The sequence below is a fragment of the Heterocephalus glaber genome, unplaced genomic scaffold, assembly GCF_053883595.1.
Source record: "Heterocephalus glaber isolate CG9 unplaced genomic scaffold, H.glaber_assembly_v1.0 deba00001479, whole genome shotgun sequence".
Classification (NCBI taxonomy): Eukaryota; Metazoa; Chordata; class Mammalia; order Rodentia; family Bathyergidae; genus Heterocephalus; species Heterocephalus glaber.
The window spans coordinates 18,734,680-18,755,855 of record NW_028258316.1 but is presented as its reverse complement, the minus strand read 5'-3'; the positions used below and the strand labels follow the sequence as shown (position 1 = coordinate 18,755,855).

Here is a 21,176-nt window from a genome sequence, read left to right as displayed (position 1 = left end):
TTTTCATGACAAGTCGAATCATAATTATCACAGGTAGTAAGCCTCTGCCCTGTTGATTCTGTGCTGCTTGAAGTCAGGGACATAGGTACATCTTCACAACAGGATCCACTTAGACCCAAAAGATGTCCTGGCAATGAGACAGATTTCACTTACAGACATTTTCTCAAAGTTTTCTCATATGTAAAGAGAAAAGGGAGTCCATAGCCTTGTGCCCTCTGCCCTGTTATCTTTAGCCTCATTTCAACAGCTGTTCATTCAAATGTTTCTAAGTCGGTGCATTTCCCCTCTTTCCTTGGCTTCCTAGAGAATTGGGATCAGCGTGTGATCTTTGCCTGGAAGGGAGAATCCTGGTGCAGTATGCTTTCAAAGCCTCCTCCCCTATGCCCTGTGGCCCATCTGGACACTGGAGCCCTCGGGAAGCGGAAGGTAAGGTAGCCCTCTAGATAATAATTGAAAGGTGCACCAGGCAGAAAGCACCTCATTCTATGTCTGTGCAGTTTTACGACTTTTAATGGTCTTTCTCATTTGTATACTATCTTTATCTGATCATAAGATCATGTTTGCAAGGCCAGTGCTCATGTGCTCATTCCTTAAAGAAATATTTTTAAACTATCTTAAGTATGCAATTCTCATGTTACATATGAAGAATCAAAGGCACCAAGATATTAAATAAGTCCCCAAGGCCACACACCTGATTAAAGGCCCAGAGTGCAGAGGTGCTTATATATCCCCCAGACCCTCACCGCTGTGGGTGCAAGCATTCAGTCAGCACACCTGTGTGGGGGCTTCAATGCATCAGTTGTCTTCGATTCTTCAGTTATTTCTGAGACTACTAGTCAGGACATTCTCACATGTGTCCTAACTGTTCCTTTCAGCTTCTTCCATGTAGCCTCCATTTGGGGGTCCATTTACTGGCAAGATTCTTGAGGGGAGAACCTTCTGACTGTCTCTGTTCTGGACCTCACTCACCAACAGACCCTTCCCTGATCAGGGAGTGTTTCTCAAGCCTCCCAAGGGGCCCGTGACTGTGCTTCCCTATAGCATGGTTGTTTTATATCAAAAACAGCTGTTCTGTGTTCTACAGAGATGAAGTACACAAATGCTAGTTGTTGCACTCTTCCACTTGGCCCTGAAGTCAGACTGGCAGAGACTTTCGGCTTTTCTCTCCATCTCTCCCTCCTGGGCCTCAGAGACTCACAGCCTGACCTTGGCCCTGCCCAGTCCCTCCTGCTCTTGTTTAGGTCGGCTCATGCCAACAGTCACTGGGCGGGGACACTCTTATACCAGTTCATCTGAGGGAGCAAAACCCGTCTCCTCTTGGAGCACCAGTGAGAACTCCTCTGCTATCCTCTGTATTTTTAGAAAGAAAGTTGAAAGGACAGAGCCAGAGATAGACTAAATCAAGGGAGCGGGATCAGAGAGGAAACTGAAGTTGAAAAATGATGGCACTGTACTTTATTTTCTAAAGTAGCTCAAAATAAAAATGAGAGTTGAACTCAGGAACTCTAAACAAATCTATCTGGAATGTAAAGCAAGAGGGATGTCTGGGAGAAACCCTCAGCTCAGAGAATCACAGGCTGTCATACTTGGAAGGGACCCTGGGGTCATCCAGCTCCAGTCCCCACCCAGTGCAGGAATCCCATCTATGCTCTTCCTCACTGAGGCTGCCTTGCACCCTGTCCTAGCTCTACTCTTTTACAAAGTACTTTCTAAAATACGCAATCATCATTTCTTCATCCAAAGCAGGTACACTTGGGGATCTTGCTGAAGAAGCTGTGTGTCTCTGACACCTGACAACACTCTGCATACTTGCATAGATTGAATCTTTGCTTACCTGTGATCACCACAGGGACTATGACCTGGGCAACTGCCCTGGGTGTGTGGGCAAGAAGCTGAGCTTACCATCTGCCATGAGTAACTGCCATTCTGTGCCCACAGAAGTAGACTGCTGGGGATGGGCAGAAAGGGGACCTTACTTGGAACTGGGCACTCAGACTTTCCATGAAATGTCACAGAGTGCATTCGAGAATGTGGAAGAAGTTTAGGAAATTTAGAGCAGCAGTGTTCTTAAATTCTTACAAGACATATGGGATAGCTGCAGGCGTTTCCAGGGGGTCTTCAAAATCAGAAGGATTTTTGTGATAATAGTACCAGCATCATTTGCCCTTTGCACTTTTCATTCTTTTCTGTAAGTACAGTTTTTTCAGGGACAACATAATATGTCATGTCCTTAGGGCTCTGACAATGGAACAGACACATTTATTCTTGGAATTTAAAATTCCTTAGTTTTAACCTGGAACTTGGTAACTACTAGTAGATATAACTTACATTTAAAGGGATTTATAGCATCAAGAGAAAGGTGGGGTGGGAGAGGTTGGAGGGTTGAGCTGGAAAATGACCAGGTGAAGATAGCTTTGGGTTAGCACTGAGGACAGCAATAAGACACCATGTGCCTTGATGGGAGTAGCATGTATGGTGAGGCATGCATCTTACTAAGATTGTTCCAGCTGCTCTGGAGATGAGATTAGGGGGCCAAAGGTCCTGGAGGAAAGGATGTAGACGGTGGCTGTTGTCAGCATCCAGGTGAGGTATGGTGCTGGCCTGGTTGAGGTCAGTGGCAGTGAGAATGGAGATAAATTGATGGTGTTGGGAGATATTTGGGAGGTGGAATCAGTGAGGGTCTCCCTTCATCCTTTTCTGGCAGTAATCACTGTGGTTTGCTTTACCACTTGTTGGAGTGACCTGATTTCTAGTCATCTCCACACACCTCCATCCAAACTAGCTGGCAGTTTGGGAAGACTGTTCCTGGTTTGTCCCTGACCCTTTTAAAGTGTGACATGCAGCACGGAGTTCAATTGCAAATGCTGAGCCCCCTGATTCCTTGAGATGACTCAGGCCTTCAAGGGAAGTCAGCCGCCCTGGGTTTTCCTCCTATATAAATTTAGTTCATGTGGGCCAGGAAAAGACTGTTCTTTTTTTAGAGCATCCTATTACAGACTCTGTGATCCGTTTGGCTCAGAACCTTTTAATATCCTTGAAGAAATAAACTTTTCCATGAGCCAAATGCTGCAATTTATTTCTCAACTCATTTTCATCCTATTTATCTTTGTGTGTTTAAGTTGTTGGACTTCCCAAACTAACAGAAAACTCCAAAATTCATGAGCGATAGCAGACGTGTCTATGGGTTTAGGGAAAGAGTATGGAATGAGAGGAGCAGGCCCATCATTGATATGCCCTAGAGAGTCGCTGAACTTTTTGAAACACAATGTCTTATCCACAAAATGGACAACTGAACCATGGTGCCCTGTCGAGCACTCACAGTACCTGGATCTATAACCTCTTTTTCAAACTCTGTATTAACAACGTATAATTTTAATTTAACAAATATTTATTGGACATCCACTCTGCTGCATTAACTTCATTTCAAAGAAGGTAAATAAAATCACAGAACTTCTTGTTTCCTGACTTGGTTCACAAAAAGTGGATGTATTCCTAATTCTTGGGCAAAAATTGTATTTCGTACACAAATATTTCCTGATATATCTACCATATTTTACTTGTAGCCCAGGAATTAGATAGCTGGATCTGATCTACACAAATCCCTTCTAAGATCATTTAGGCATGTTGGGTATCCTTGAGAGATTAACACATGTCACTTCTTGTTGTCATTGCTTCTTATTTGTGTAAGTGCTTTCTTCATTGCTCTTCCCAGAACGTTTCAGGTGTGCTCAACTATTCATCTGGAGAAAAGCTTAACATCAGGTTTTTACTGCTATATACAAGTAAACAGCTGGAGCGTATATACACATAAACATATAGTAAGTCTCTGCATAGATCATAAAAGCAATTTGAAATCAGCATAAATATATATAAATATATCTCTATACACATCTATAACCGTATTTCTAGTGGACAACTTACATAAATGTGGAACTTTTCACTTAATTACTATATATACAAAAGGATAGATTAATAATGAAGTAACAGGACCTTTATACTTCTTTCTTCCTTTCTTTGTCTTCCTTTCTTTTCTCCCTCCCTCCCTATCTCTCTTCCTTCCTTCTTTCCACTCTGTTTCTTTTTCTCAGGCCTTCTTTATTTCATACCCAAACATTAGACCAATTTCTTAGATGTGTTTATTTTTCTTGCTTAGGAACTCTTACTTGTCATCACCTTTGATGCTTCCTGGACCCAAGTAGCAGTTGTATGGTGTCTTCATTAGTGCAGTAGTCTCCTAAACTCACCTCACTTGACTAGAAGGTCCATGAGAGCAGAAAGCATGTCTAGACACATTTCCATTCAGGACACAGGCTTGGCATTCAGGAATTATTCTTTGGATCCATGGATGTATGGACAGATAGGTGGATGTATGGGTGAATGGATCATATCTTTATTAATATGTAGTGATTTTTCTAAACTATGAATCTGTGCCACTCCTCTGTTTAAATTTCTCAGTAACCCTTCTTCTACCTAGGTATAAAGTTTACTTTCCTCAATATGACAAAAAAAACATTTCTTACTGTGGGTTCTGCTTGAATTGCCAGCCTCAGCATTTGCTACTCCCCTGTTGCACTCAAAACCATATTCATTTTAGTTCATGCTCTCTCTCAACTGCTCTTGTTGCTTGAAATGCCTCCTCCTACCAAGATTTTCCTTATTCATCCCTCCTTCCATTTCAGGATACATATTTTTGTAAGCATCTATTAAAGATTTCATTCCATTTGCATTTTATAACAACCCTGTGAAGTAGGGAACATTACAGTAGGTAACACAATGAAGAGCTGTGTAGTTGACATTTTAACCCAACTTTCATGGCCTCAAGGCCTGAAATACTGCCTGGACCAATAGTGTCCCATAATATTCTACACCTCACTGGGGAAGTACTTAACCATCTGAGTCTCAGTTTCCTCTTCTGTAAAGAGAGTTTCATAAGACCTGTGTCATACACTTACTGCCAGGGTGAGAAGAGCCGGGGCATACAATGGACTTGGCCCAGGGCCTGCACGCTGAGGGTGGTCAGGGTCAAGAAGGCTGGTAATGCGATCGCCACTTGATGCTGGTTTGGACCTAGTGACCGATGCAGCTCCTTCTCACATCTCAGTCTGTCTGCAATAACCTGACAAGCACAAGCTTTGTGGAGGTTTCTACTCCTGTTTACCTCCTGGATCGTAGTGGCCAGACTCACCTTCCTGTCCTTTTGAAAGCCTTTGGTTCCTCTGCTGATTAACAAGAAACCGGGGAGGAAGGATGAAGCCAAGCAGATTTGTCATCTTTGCTCTCCTGTGGCTTCCTACCACTGACAGTCATTTTCTTCAAGGAAGGGAGAAAAATCTTTTTATCTTCTGCCAATTCGGGGATAAAGCCAGTGGAGACAGGTGATATAGTCACCTGGCCAACACCGTCAGGCAGCAGGCTCTAATACCCCATGATGTAACTTCTTTAACTCCATATTAACAAGAAAGAAGAGTCTTCTTTTAGCAAACATCACTTGAGCATTCAAGAGCAATCTCTATAGACCAGGTTCTATATTAAACAAAGGCTATATGACTTTTAGTGAAAAAGGCCTATAAAATAGGGGTGGGAATGTTACCCATCTTATAGGACTTTGATGACAATCAGATGATTTAAGTAATGCCTGGAGAAAGTGCTTCATATACTGCAAAGTGTTGGTCTCAATAATGTGTTCTGAATGAATAAGTGATACATGTTCACTTACCCCTCACAAAGTTAAGCATCAAGAATGCAACAGATGGGAGAGTAGATAGGAAGACGGCTTCAGGTAGATTGGGATTCTTGTTCACACTTTTCACAACTAAGAGTTGCTTTAGACAGCAGTTGCTGCGAGTAATAATGGAACCTAATCAAGGAGGCATAGAGGGAACTTGTTATGTCCAAGTCTCCTTGTTCTGATGTATTATACCTAAAAAGGTCTTTGTGCATTTCTTTGCCCCCTTTTCTTCTCTCTTTCTTTTCTCTTCTCCATCTCCACTTAGTGACTTCTCTCTTCTCTCTTATCTGGGCAGAGACAAGAAGGTTGGAGGCATTACAGCCTTCTTTGGAGTAACTTTTCTATCCCAAATGGCTTTGCAGTGTTCATATCATAGTGATTCTTGTTGCTGTGTAACATTACTACAAAGTGTTTTCCAGTAAGTTATTTTTCCTTTTATGCTTCAGAAATGTTCATCATCCATACTCACACCCACAACCAGTCACTGACACTGAAGGAGTAAAAGAACATGGGTAACAGGACAGCTTGAGAGTCCCCATTCCACCCTTGTCTCTCCAGCTGATCTGTATCTTTCACTAGACTCCCAAGTACACATTAGAGCCAAGTGCTACATTGAGTCCTGATTGCTCTTCTCAGCAGCACAAGCGAGAGCTCTCTGAGGGCCTAGGTATGACTTCAGCAGAGAAAAATTCAGAAGTCCACTGCAAGCTGAGACCAGTTGGGATGAGACATCGTCTCCCTGGGGAATGAGGAGAAGAATCCCTCTTTCCTTCCCCCCTTTACCAAATCCTCCCCTTCCTGAGTCAGACTGGACACAGCTCAGAGAAACTCAGTGGTATGGAGTGAGCTCATGCAGGGAAGGGTAGGAGGAGAGATAAGATGGCTCCAGAGCTGCCTTCCAGCTCCGTCATTCAGAGTGCAGTTTCCTCCTCCCAGATCCTCCATCCAAGGGGTGAATGCTGTCCTTGTTCACCTCCTCTGTGCTGGCTATTTTCTGGTGCTTGATCTGTCCAAGCAGGTTATACCAAAGAGAATAATACCATAGGAATTCTAATTTATTGTATTGTAGTGGCATCTCCCTTCAACAAGGCCAAGAACAAAGAGTAGGGATTTCAGAATGAGACAAAACTGTGTTCTAATGCTGACCTTTACAGTTTAAGGTATGAAGCTTGGTCAGTTAACTCTGTGTTTCTGAGTTTTACTTTCCTCACCTCTAAAATTAGTCCTTATAACAATTAGATAAGAGGGTGTTTGACAAATATGTGTCCCTTCCTTCTTTCTGTACTTGACAGCACGGTCTCCAAGTAGAAGACAAGTTTGGGCATCCATTCAATAGTAAGACACTTATTTGAACATAGTTTTCAACAAATGTCTAATGATTCATCTGAGATCTGTTTTTCAAAATAGGAATGATTTGGGTGCTATCTATGCAGCAGGTTTAGCAAGGCACTGAGAATCCTTGTTCTCATCAGACCACTCTCTTCTGGGGTCTTTGAGAAACTCTGAGGACCAAAATGAATGTCTTTCCTTAAGAACTCATTCCTCTTCTCTTCTCCATAGGTCATCCAGATGTTGAGCAACCCTGTAAATCCAGTGTCCGCACCTGGAGCCCAAATTCAGCTGTCAATCCACATACAGTCCCTCCAGCCTGCCCTGAGCCACAAGGCTGTTACCTTGAGCTGGAATTTCACTATCCCTTGGTCCCTGAGTCTCTGACCATCTGGGTGACCTTTGTCTCCACTGACTGGGACTCTAGTGGAGCTGTCAATGACATCAAGCTCTTGACTGTCAGTGGAATGAACATTTCACTGGGCCCTCAGAACGTCTTCTGTGACATACCACTGACCATCAGGCTTCGGGATGTGAGTGAGGAGGTATATGGGATCCAGATCTATACCCTGGATGAACACCTGGAAATTGATGCAGCTATGCTGACCTCCATTGCAGATAGCCCACTCTGCCTAGCATGTAAACCTCTGCAGTATATGGTAGTCCGGGACCCTCCTCTCCAGGAAGACATGGTTTCCCTCCTGCACCTCAATAGAAGATTCATGGACATGTGAGTACACTTTCCAGATTGGGAGCAACCAAGTGGGTGGCCTGTGGATAAATGCAGAGAGGGTCTGAAAGGTGGATGGAAGTAAAAGGTTCATCGCATTCAGACTCACTTCTAAGGATCAGTGGTGATGTAGAACTCTATTAACAAGGCAGAAATGATATAATGGGAAGGTTGAAGGGGGAGGAACCAGGCTTGAACTTGGTGACATCTCTGATGTGTGACCCTAGGCCTTACTTACATCTCTGTAACTTAATCTTCCAAACAGTAAATGAAGGACTGTAAATGGCGATGAGAAAGCCACTTATTACTAAATGAAAGAGGAAGAACTGAAGTTTCCTAGTGATTTCTCTTCTATGTTAAGTTGAAGCAGACTTGTGCATTCTGGTTGCCTTTCCAATGGATGGAAAGGGGGTGAAGTTACAGCAGATTGGCTGGATATTGTGCACACCCCATGGAATCTGCATGAAAATTTTCCCAGATGTTGACCATCACCATACATGGTCTTTGCTTTTTCTTATTTCATCAGGTGGAAAATAAGTTGAAATTCCTTGGGTCCTTAAGGTTGTTTGCAATTGTAGGGCTCTGTGATTTTTAGGGGGTGCTTACTGCTTTTATTTGAAGCAGTGCTTGACTTTAGTATTCACTTAACCATCTCTCCATCACTTCTTCCAGAACATGTTCAGGATTTAAATTTTATAAAGGTGATCATCTTATGATAAAGTCATTAGTGATTTTCCTGCACACCAGATAATGTGCTAAGTACCATCTTTGTATATTTTGCTACTTTTATCCTCTCTACAGCCAAATCTTATTATCATTTTACAAAGAAGAAAACAGTGGCTTAGAGATGTGAAGCCACTTGTTCAAGGTCACATAGTTAAGAAGTGGTGAGATTAGGATTAGAATTCCTTTTTAACTCATAAGCCAGAATATTTAACTTATGTTCAACCAAAGGTGTGATTCCAATTTCTGCTTCAGTTAAAAGAGTGATAGAGACTCAGCTGCCCGATCTGGGTACTGAAAGTCTGTGTAGTCAATCACCAAACATTTGTAAGCACCTATTGTATACAAAGAACATTGTTGGGGAACATTTTGGGTATTAGAAAGAATGATAATAGATCCAGAATCAGATGGTTTATGTCCAGTGCTAGTCAGTCCGCTTACTAATGTTTGATAAATCAATCTATTTGAGTCTTAATTTCTCCTCTGTGTGATGATAATATTGAAGTCTGGGGTTTCTATGAGCCTTTTGTGGCTCTTTATTTGGTTCCAAGATGATATAAGACATAATCTCTGCTCTGTCTACTTGAAAATATTTACTAAGCCAATCATTAATGGAAACCAAGTTCTGGAAGGAAACTTTTAATCTTTTTAAGAGACAGAACCACTTTCAAACACTTTACCAGCACTTCCTCTTACATGCCAGAAATTAATGTGCACATCTCAAGCAAACCTTGCCCATGCATTGACTCAGAGATGAAGAACATCTGTTTAAGAACTCAGAAGGAGCACTTGGTTTGTGTTTGAGAATGTACTTAAAATGTAAAGGATCCTCTTGCCTTGAAAATATTCTATAACACTGTCTCTTCCATCTCTTCATTTGTCTGGATTGGTAAGGCTCTATAAATATGCATCCACTTAAAATTTCTTTGTAAAACAGTGAAAGAAAGAAATAATAGATGTCTGAAAACCTCACTTTAAACACAGCTTTCATTTTGCCCCTTGATTTATGAATCAGTGAGAACTAACATGGGTTGATAAGTGTGGAATGGTAGAAATTAAACAGATGTAAAAGCATCCTGAATCCTCGTCTCAGCTAAGTCATTAACTTGCTGTATGATCTTAGATGAGTCATTTACTCTTTCTGGTCTTTAAATAACTGAATTTGACAAGAAGGAGGTTTGCACTAGGGCAGTGGTTCCCAAATTCAGTTGCCCATTACAAAATCTTGGGATATTTTTTAATTGCCTGGGTCTTACCTGCACCCCATCACCACCTTCCATCCTACCTTCCCTCCTCCTGAGAGGTGTTCATTTAATTAAGAACAAGGAATCATCGGGACTTGCAAAATCTCACTGAAATGTTCATAGTGTACAATCAAATTTCAGATCCACTGTGTTTTTAATTCTCAAAGCGTGGCCTCAGACCAGTAGCATCACCACTTTAGAACTTAGAAAGGTCAGGTTCTCAGGACCCAGCTGAGCCTACTGAATCAGAAATTCTGAGTATAGGTCTCTCCAGGTAATCTCAATCCCCATTGAAGTTTATAGCTCCTGCTCTAAATAATCTCTAAGTTTCAGAAATCTCCAAGGTCTCTTTCACTACTCCTTCAATTTACAAGGATGCATTGAGAACATTCTAAATGCCAGAGTCTGTACTGAGAACCAGAACTTATAAGGTAACTCAGATGGCCCCTTTCCTGAAGGCACTCCACATGTGTGCTGAGGACATCATCTCCTTGGAAAATAGCTCCAATTCCTAAGCCAATGTGCTTACAAAATCATACTATTCAGGTCCACACACTGTTATGCACCATTTGTTCTTTCATTCACTCCCCAAATATTTCTTCACAATCCCTAGAATGGGACAGTCCCAAGAGATAAACTGAAGCATTGCTTTCCCTTCTTCACCTTTCTTGAGTCCCAAGAATTTTATTTGAGATCTGAACTAAGCAGGACTGGGTTTTCTGAAATGAATGTTCTCTCTGAATCTCTGGGAAAAAAAAAAGGAAAACACATCATTCCAAGTCAACCTACCATCTCAGCTCCTTTATCTCCTGGTAACTTGAGTTATGAATCCCACCACAAATACCTCTTTGTCAAGTGCGCACATGAATGTGTGTGTGTGTGTGTGTGTGTGTGTGTGTGTGTGTATGCTTGTGTTGCTGCTTTCACATTTTTTCCATATCAAATAAACTGGCTTCTATGCAAGTACTATATAAAGACTGTTTTGGAGAAACTTTCTTTTTCCTCTCTGACTCAACCCACTACATGATTCCCTTTGACCTTTGTCTTCATTTTTTTCTCTCAACAAAAATATTTATTCTTTCTGTTATCTACACCAAAGATAGTTTTCCAAGGTATGACACTGATGGAGGGAGAACTTTCTGTACTTACCCCGTGGAAGCTTCCATTAGATGAATTACTTTTGTCCAGGACAAGGCACAAATGTGGAATGTCTCCGTCTCCCATATGTCAAAATCTTCTCATTGAACCAGAACTGACACTATCACCAAAGAAGTGGGCCGGTCCCAGCTCTGCGACTAATTCACTATGTGACAATCCAGATACAGTATATCACCCATTTGGGTCTCCGTTTCCAGATCTGTAAAATGAGAATACAGCACATTAAGCTCTTCTCTGTGCATAGACACAGACATGATGTCCTATGTGACAGGTGATTGTACACTTTCTTGTAGTAAAAGGGATTCAGCTGGGATTTTCTATGAAAATTAGTACTCAAGAGACCCTCACTGACTCCTGAAGCCTACTGAAGTGTGTAGTCTGTTGAGTGGACAGTAGCAAAAAAAAATGACAACAATTTACAAAACACCCACTCTGCTGTAAGTGCCTTATGTGGCACTCATGCAGCAGATGAGAAAGTTGAAGCTCAAAATGATGTACTCAAGAATTTTATGTAACTAGTAAGGGCATAGCCAGATTTATAATTCCACATTTCACCTTCCTGGCCACTACACAGTACTACTTCTTACTGTAAAAAGGTGAAGGAAGAATTTTAGAGTTGAGAAATGCATCCAATCTGACCAAAGTTCTAGATGGAGCAAGTAGAAAAAAGGACAAGTCAGAAACTGCTAACCCCAAGTCAGCTTCTGAGACTCACCCTTGGGGTCCAGGAACATAAGTTACACACCAGCTTTTTCTGCCCCTGGCTATGAAGAAAGATCAGGGAAGCTTCTGTTTCCCAATTTTATTGTCAAAGAGCTTTGAATACTATGTTCCTTGGCCTGCATGGAATTTTCATATTTTTCCAAGAAGTGAAGATGCTGGATAAAACTAAGGTATAGATATGGGGAGGGAAATAATAGGAAAAGATGAAATATCAATCAAACCAGGAACAGTGAACAGCAACTCACATTCATTATTCATGTCTCTCCCATCCATCCATGAGTTCATACAATCATTATTCACTGATTATCGAATGCTATGCCCTGTGTGAAGAAGTGGTGATCCAATGAAACCAGTAGCTCAGGGTGCTCACAGCCTATCAGAAGAAATTGATGGGCAAACAGTTTCACTGTAATAAATTAAGCTATGAGGGAAAACACAATCCTCTGGCTCAAACTTTGGAGAATTCTGGTCTAAACTAAGAACTACAGTATAAACTCCTTGAGGACTGGATTTCCTGCCTATTTGTCTGCTGACGCATTCCAAGCACTTAGAACAATTTTGGACACAGAGTAAGTACTAAGCAAATATTTTTAATAGAACTGAAATAGAGGATGGGAAGGAGTTTAGCTTTTTTTTTGGTGCCGGGGAGCGAACTCAGGTCCTTGCGCCTGCGCAGCAGGCGGCGAAACCACTGAGCTAAATCTCCGGCCCAATAGTTTAGCTTTTGAAGAGAAATAGTGAAACTAAATTTATCAAGCATATGTTAAGCACCTACCTAAGACTTCACATAGATAATCTCATGCAATTTAATCATCATAACAACCTTATGAAGTTGGTGGATTTATTCCCAGATTACAGATCAGAAGGGATGTGGATGGCAAAATTTACACATCAAGCAAAGCTAGGGTCTGTACATACATCTATGAACTCGGAAGGTAGTGCTCTTCATTGTTCATTCTATGGTGAAACAAACATATTTGTATTGCATACCTTTGCTACTGTCTCTGTCTTCTTGGTCTACTCGATTTATGGGAAGAAGATTATTAGGAGGCATTTCTCACTACTGGCTAATTTGTGTGTCCTGACGTGTTAATCTGTTAATTGTCTGACTTCTGACCCATGAAGATGCAAAGCACAGCTTCTATTTTACTTCATCTTCCTGGCATTCTAAATGTAATTTGGGGGGAAATGAGTAACCAGCTTAAGGAAAGGATCTAGTTATAGGATTTAGATGGGCATTCTTGTGACTATGAGTCTGAATTTTACAAACCAGATCCAAATCTCTTTCTCTGGATTCCAAATTCTTGAACACCCATCTGTCAAAAACTTTAGCTTAGCTGGGGATTTAGCTCAGTGGTTCCACCACCTGCCCCGAAGCGCAAGGTTCTGAGTTCAATCCGCGGCACCAAAAAAAAAAAAAAAAACCCTTTAGTTTACTCATCAGTTTGCTTGTTCCACGAGCATTAGTTGATTCCCATCGAACCCCACTACTTTGGAGCCACTGTGGAAGCAGTAACGAACAGGTCAGGGAAAGGTCCTAGCTTTCATTGATTCTTATAGTACAAGTGGGGACATCAAAAAGAAGCATGCAATTGTTTAATATTCTGGTTGCATAAAATTGATAGGTGAATCCCATGCTAAGCCTTACAGCATTGGAAAATTTCGGCACAAGTCAGGGTCATCTGAAGATATAAGTGGCTCCTGTCTGCTGTCTCTGTGATTTTCAAACTGAGTGACAACGTTGTTTTTTCTAAACCTCTTCTCTTTTTGCGGCTCTTTCTGTTTACCATGAAGTCATTCATTCATTGTTCTTGTGTGCTCCTGAATATTTGTTCATTCATCCAACAACCTAAGCGTGAAACTCTAATATCATCATAGTCAATAATACTTGTTTCATTTAACAAATGTCCCGTGCCAGGCACTGAGCTGGAACTAGGCATACAGCTCTGATTCATGTAGAAATAATCTCTGGCTTCATGAGCACAGTTGAAACAGGTGAAAGAGACAAAGAATCAGGTGATTATATTGATGCATGAAAACTGGTGTGACGTGAGAAGCATGGTGAGCCACAGGCAACACTGGAGGGGCGTTTAAACCCAGCTTGCTGGGTAAGGAAGCCTTCCCGGAGGAAGTGATGACAAACAGATGCAAAGGGCAGTTAGCACTTGATCACTAAAGAAATTTGTCAAAATGTCGGTGTTTGAAAATAAGTGAATGTTTAGTAAACATTGAGAAATGAATAAATGAATGAGTGAACAAATATACTGTAATTGAGGCAGCAGTGCACACTCAATCACATATCAAATGTAGCACTTTGAGGTGGAAATGCAGGATTTTGGGTTCTCAGTCCACTTTGGAGTTATATCTACTTCTTAACTGCTTCATAATATTCCATAGACAAAATAAGTTCCAAGTTATTTCATCTTAGCCCCAATGAGGGATATTTATGTTATTTCACATATTTTTCTACTATCAATAGGAGTAAATATTTCCTATAAGGTTTCTATTTTTTCTTCTATTTGCAGAAGAAACAGTGCATGAGCGTTCTTATACAAATGTCCACTGGAAGAGACACAGGTGGGCATTTCTCTAGGGCCAGTCCTGGGACATGAAATTACCGAGTCCTAAACTGTGAGCCTTTTTCATCCTAATGGACACAGACTATGACATTCTGAGAGGGTAAACTAATGTTCACCCAAACACCTGTTTGTAGCAAGACCCACAATTCTGCATTGTCACAGCTTACTCTGTCTGACACATCGGAAGTGCTTTGTCCTTGTGCATTAGATGGGAAAATCATGATTTCTCACTGACATTCTTGTAATGTGTTCTTGAGTAACTTTTCAAATATTTACTAAATATTCACATTTCTTGTTCTGTGACTCATCTCTTCATAGCTTTGCCATCGTTCTGGGCTTTAATCTCTTCACACCTCAATTTTCCCATCTGTTAAACTGAGATTTCAGTGACAGCTCTCCCCTACAGGTCCATCGCTGTTATCAGGGTCTAGGGTGAGAAGAGAGTCAAGAGGGAACACGTGTTTGTGCAGAGTTATTCTGAGTCATCATTTGTGTATTGATATATTTATCACATGCTACCTCAGTGCACTCCCTGTCCTGAGAACCGGGCCATGTTCTGAAGATAAAACAGATAATAAAACCCAACATGGTTTCTGCCCCTGTAGAGCCTAAATTTAGTCATTGTGTAAACCACCCTCCCATGCACTTTTATTTACTGGAGCATGTGCTACAGGGGTGCTAACCGATAATACTAATGGCTACCATGTAGTAAGCCCACTACATATGGCTACTGCTTTTCTTATAAGGCTACCAATGAGACCTAGATATCATAGGTCTGACGTTTTTAAATGGAAACTGAGACTCAAAGAAATAAACTCATCAGGTCCCAAAGTTAATAGATAGGAGAGCCAAATTTTACTTCTCTTTGCCCATCCCCAGCCTCACCCCTGCACCCCCACCTCCACTAACCCCAGACCAAAAGGTTTGCCCAGCAAGCTATAGAGCATAAGCGTTGCTATGATAACTGCCGAAGAGCACATGGTGGTATCTTGATGGATAGAGAAAGTGGATGTTAAAACTAGTTTTTCTTGTTTCCCAAAGCAACAAGATAAACACAAAAATGAGGAGAGAGCAAATATTTTCTTTTTCTTAACACTTAAGCAGAGGAGGAGGAGGAGGAGGAGACTTAAGGAGGTGTGGACATTGTCATACCAGCATGGTTTCCAATAACCTGTTGCTAAAATGCATGATTCTGGCTGTACCCCTTCCTGAGCAAAGCTTTCTCCCACTTCTGCCTTGGGTAGCTTGCCTGTGTTCTGAGGTCCTGCCTAGCAAGACAGAGGAATGGTGTCCTTGGTGAGAACTGCTCCTCCAAACCCAGAATGAATACCACTGTTCTTAGCTCAGACCCACAGAGAGGGCATGATCGCTCTCTATTTCTGGAAGCTGGGCATCATTCACCTCTGACTCCCTCACATCAACCTTAGGCCAAATACCTCTCAGAATGAAATATGGGCTCTGGAATATTAGGATAAGCAAGAGTACAGCAAAATAGACAAATCCCCAGGGTCAGCAGCGGCTATAAAAGTGCTGACCAGCTCCAGGTGCCTTCGTGATTTGTAAAATGTGAAGGGCCTCTGCCTGATGCTAACAGCACCAAAATCACATACTTTAAACTTGGAGCAGGCTGAAGCACAACTAGAATTTAAAGTGAATGCATCATGACAGCTTCTCTTTTACAGCTAGGGAAACTGAGACCTACAGAAGTGAGGTGATATTTATATGTTTATTCATAAATTTATCCACTCATTCATTTAATAAAGAGTGATTGATGCACGTCAGTCTTTAAGATGGCACTGTAATTCTAAGTCTTATAATGTAGTCTGAATAATATCACACATAAAAAAACAAAGATAATTTGAGGTATAATAGTACTAGAAAGACCATATACTGTAGTCTATATAGACTACACAGTCCATATAGTCTTACAAAAGCCTTTTTTTCCCAAAAACTGTGACATTGCAGATTTTAAAGAAAATGAATATTACTACCTTGGAGAAAAAGTAATGGGTCTCAATAGAGCAGTTAAATCAGATTGCTAGAGCAGAAATATCTATACCTGTTAGCAGGAAAGAATAGAGTAACTGTGCTGTATCCATCTGTTTCTGTGGATTTCTATATAGATCACCAGCTTCATGGCATAGTATTAGCAGTTCTGAGGAGGAAAAAGTTGTCTGTAGGTTTGTGTGGAATGCTACTTTGAACACTGTTGAGAGGTCTTCTTCAGCAGAACTTCACAGAACACGCAACTGTTTGCTGTGAATCTCCTAGAGGCTCTCGAAAGCTTTGCCCAGACTGTTCGACATGAACTGAAAATGGAACCCTCTTTTCTTGCAACATCTCTCAGGATTGGCTTTCCTGAGGAAGCTCTTTGGAAAATGAGAGAAATCGGGTGGCCAATGGGAGTCCTAGCACTATCTACTTCTTTGTTAGTTTCTGTTTACCCTGAGGGTTGGTAGAACAGACTGGACTTGGTTGTGCTGCTCCCATTCCTGATTTGTAAGAAAACAAATAAATGAAGAAGAAAGAGAAGGAAAATAACAGCCATCAGAGCAATTGCAGATGTGAGAAGAATGGAGGAATTTATCTCACACTGGGCATTGGAAGAGGAGTGGACAGAATCCATTCAGTCTGGGCTTGGGGACGCTGAAGATCAGGAGGGCATGTCTTGGTGGGTTTACATTGTGTCTGTGGAAACAGGAACTTAGACATCACTTTAGAGATGCTAAATTTGAAATCAAGAGACTGGACTCATACCAGCATGCAACTGCCTTGCACTGTGACGGGTCCTCGTCCACTCTTTGACCCTAAGCATCTTCCCCTGGATAGAGTGGGTAAAATATCTGTCCATATAATCTCACAGAAGGTGCCAGGAAGAACTAATGAGATAACAGACTTGCCAGGACCCGATGCAAGATAGGGAATGGTATAGGGTTAAGTGTCTGTGATTCTTTCTATTGTTTGGTTTCCGTTGGGTTTTTTCTCGCCCGGTTCCATGCTCGACAGTGTGTGTGAGAGGCACACACTGACATGCAGACACAAAGAGCAGTTTCCCACAAACTACCTAGACTCACTACAGTTCAGGATTGGATTAGAAGATAAAGATTAATTGCCCTTCAATAACTGAGTAAGAGATAGAGAGAAACCACCATGTATTGGCCCTGGATCAAGAGGCTGGGAGTTCAGAACTGGTATTGTGAAATTTTCCTGTGTCCCTTCATAGCTGATTCTCCATCTGTGGCCCAAGCTCCCCTTCTATAGATGAAGAAGCAGGCAGTTGGCCCTTAAGGTTGTTTCTAGCTCTGCCATCGTCTTCAGACCACCCTTGAGCTCACGTCACTCCTGCACTGAGTGCATCTAATCCATTGAGGGTGAAAGCAAGGGGCCATTTTGTCAGTAAGCCTGGACTCAGACCAGCAGATGAACATCTAGGTCTAAAGCAAGACCCCCAGGCACAGTGGGACTCAGAGAGCCTCCTGGATCTGTCATCTCTCTACCAGCTCTAAAAGAATTATCATCTCCCTATCATCTTTAAAAGGTCTCCCTTTGAGACACTTTCAGAATATTTCAGTAGGTGTAATTCAGTCTTTCATTCATTCAACAATTATTTATTTAATGATCTTTTTATAACAGGCCCTGTTTGGAGCAGTGGAAATAAACCACCCGCCTTCCAGGAGTTTAGTCTAGTTAACGGGAAAGGTATGCAGACGAACATGTGATAATAAAACAGAGTGAGAGGTGTTATTTAAGGGAAGCACATGAGTTGGAGCTCCTCACTCTGCTTAAACGTCAATGAGGACCCCCTGGAACAGGTAGTATCTGAGCGAATTTAGCCAGAGGAGGGAGGTGAGACTATCTGCTCATGGTGGCTGAGAGGTGAAATTTGAAGGGGTGAGTTTGAAAAAAGTACAGAGAAGTTGAGAGGGGGAGGTCATGATGGGTCCAGAGTGCCATGTTAAAGAGCCTGGCCTTCATCCTGAGAATGGTGGGGAACCATTAAGTGTCCTTAGGTAAGAGGAAATCCTTATTGTATTTGGTTTTAGGACACCTCCTTGGCTATTTATAAATATCCAGATAGAGGTAGGGGTGGGGGAATAGAGCATGAATGGTAAGGGGGGTAAGACACCAAGCAGGTGATAATGATTCTGGCCTAGGGCCATGGAGACAGGAGTAGGGAGAACTGGGCAGGGCTTGAGCACTATTAATGGAATGAAGTCCTTGATGACAACTCAGAAGGTCAAGGCAGGTGAGTGTGTTAGGGATCTGTCCATGTCACTGGCATCGCTGAAACACAGGAAGAATGCAGAGATAGACACATATTTGCGTTGGAATAAGAAAGGAAATAGGAGTTCAAATGTGCCTTCCAGTTTTGGGCCTGTGAATTAGAGGCAGGTAAACAGCTACGGTCCACTTTGAACATTTCTTTATTTTGTAGAAATATAAAAGCATTTGTACATGACTATTTTTTATGGGTGTACGTGTGTGCATGCATGCATAATAAGTGTGTGTGTGTGTGTGTGTGTGTGTGTGTGTTGAGAGTGGGCAGACAAAACCTCTGAGACCACCAGTTTTCATCATCCACTGATTCTCAAAGTGCAGTCCAATATTCTAAAAGGGTCCCACGGGGCCCCGGGGTTAATCTTCCGTGGCACTAATACCTATAATGTTACAAGGCACAGGCTTTGTTTTCCACCCAGGATTAATCATTCACTCATGGGCTTTAATACAACCCAGACACCACCTCCCTGTGCCTCACACAAGGCCATGCCAGCTCCCTTTCCACTCTGATGTCTGTGTTCACATTCTTGTCGGAGTGGGAAGTAGATTTTTCCTCAAGCTTCAATATCCTATGAAAAGTTCAGTATATTCCTTCCAAGGTTGTTTGTCAAAAATGCCAGGAAACCTGGACTCTACCATTAACTTGCTGTATGACTTAGGGAAATTTACTCCTCTTCTCTGAGCTTTAGTATCTATCCCACAATGAAACATTTGGAAAAGTGATATCCAAAGCTATCGAATGCTAATTTCAACGTGCTCTTGTGTCCTTCCTGAGCTGTTGCTTGTGCACAAACTCAGCCTCCAAAATGTTTAAGCAGTGACGATACACCAGTCAGCAGTGAGATGGTCCAATCTCCTATTGTCTACAAATTAGCCTCAAAAATTCTCAGACCTAGAGATAGCATTGAAGACTATCTGGGTCCACACTGCCACTTTACGAATGAAAGAACTGAGCCCAGCTAGGGAAGGACATTTCTTCAAAGTCATTTATGCCATTTGATAGCATAACAGATACAGAAAAAAAATGGCTCCCGATCTCCAATCCCGTGTGGCTTCCCCCATATACCAGAGTGGTGCAATCTGACCAGGCTTTGGGACTCATCTTTGAGCTTGGCTTGCTCTGATTGTTGAGAACTTTCCCCGGTTGTTCAGAGTGAAATCACTGAGAGCTGACGCAGTAACATCATGAAGCTGGAGTGGGTGAGGAGGGTGGTATAGGAAATGAAAAAACACATTTGGCCAAGCTCAGGGTCCATGTGACCCACCAAGAGCCCTCATTCCAAAACAAACTCAACCTTATAGGTTCAAGTTCTCCCTCTCATCAGAAATGTCACTTCCTGCCTCTAAGAAGCAAGGCTTACAAAGGGGCTCAGAAGACTTCATGGACATCAAATAGCTCTAACAAAACAGCGTTTTGATGAGTTAAGTGTGAATGAATCAGAAACATAAGGATTACATTTCCCCCAGGTGGACATGGGTTTCCAACTTGAGGGGAAATGTAGTCTGCTGACTGCACACAGGCTTTCACCAAACCCAAAGAATTTGTGGGGCGCGTAGGGGGTGAGAATAAAGAGACGCCCAGCCCCCAAAGGGTTTTAGATGTGGTGCCAAATCCAAAAAATGCTGTTGGGCTCCCCTTTTGCCAGTAATAAAATTGCTGGCCACCCATAGAGGCCACAGGGGGGAGAAAGGAGATTGCTTTCCCCACTGGCCCCTGGTGCTCAACAACTGTGTTCAGTTAGTGCCGCTCAATCACAGGCTGTCACTGGTCCCTGCATTCGACTCACTGGCCCCAACTTGGCCTCGATTTTCACACTGTGCAGCATGCCTTGTTTACCTCCAACCGTATTTGGTGTTTTGGCTCCCAGAGTCCTTGGCAACTGGTCAGCTTGTCACAAGTCCTTGCTCTGTAATCAAGTGACCTGTCTGTCACCAGCAGAATGTTTGGGGAAGCTGTCACACATCTCCCTTGCTTGCGTTCAGGAAAAACAAGAGTCCCTTGTAGATGTTTTCCTCTCTCTCTTCTTTAATGCTATCCAGGTGTGGAGTTTCCCCCAAACTGGTAAATGTCTTCCCTTCAAATCTCAGCCTGACACAAATAAGCCGTAAAATCTCAGGACGGCTGTTACCTTATCCCAGGATTTGAAGCACTCGATCTTTTATAATTTCCACACTGTCCCTTCATTCTTTCCCTTGTATTTTGTTTCATTGCACCAAGAAAGTAGAAAAATCATTTCAATTGGTGGTAAAAGATGATTAAAACAAAATAACAAAAGCCTTGGCTGCAAACTGTTAGTTGTATTAAATTGGCTACTGTGTTTTAAATTGGTACCAGGGTAAATCTTTGGTCAGTTATATCAAAGGCTGCTGGAATTAATCAGTTACATGTATACATTTGTTCCTTTCTGAGTCTTTTAAGGAGTGAAGGCAGCATTGTCAGTATGAAAAGAATGGATTTTTCCATTACCTGGGAGAAGGGCAGAACCCAGTGCTCACTGGGAAGAGATCCAAACGTCCAGTGGTTTCTCAGATCCTTGTCACCCTATTCTTCGTTTGTTGAATCTAGACCACAAACTGGTATTCACATTGGTCACTGAGGAGAAGAGTATGACTATTGCAAGACAAAAGGCTGTTTTCCCAAATAAGGATTCTTTGTTGGTAATGGGACTTCAGCACCACAACCC

At 42.0% G+C, this 21,176-nt stretch overlaps 1 protein-coding gene across 2 annotated transcripts in view; it reads left to right on the top strand.

Annotated features, from left to right (window-relative positions):
* Pappa (pappalysin 1) overlaps window positions 1–21,176 on the top strand; it is a 236,695-nt gene that overhangs the window by 77,756 nt on the left and 137,763 nt on the right. For both annotated transcript variants that reach the window (XM_087183298.1, XM_021262175.2), the window contains 2 exons: window positions 305–426; window positions 7,289–7,787. In XM_087183298.1, coding sequence (XP_087039424.1) covers window positions 305–426; window positions 7,289–7,787 — 621 coding nt within the window. The remainder of the gene's footprint in view (window positions 1–304; window positions 427–7,288; window positions 7,788–21,176) is intronic.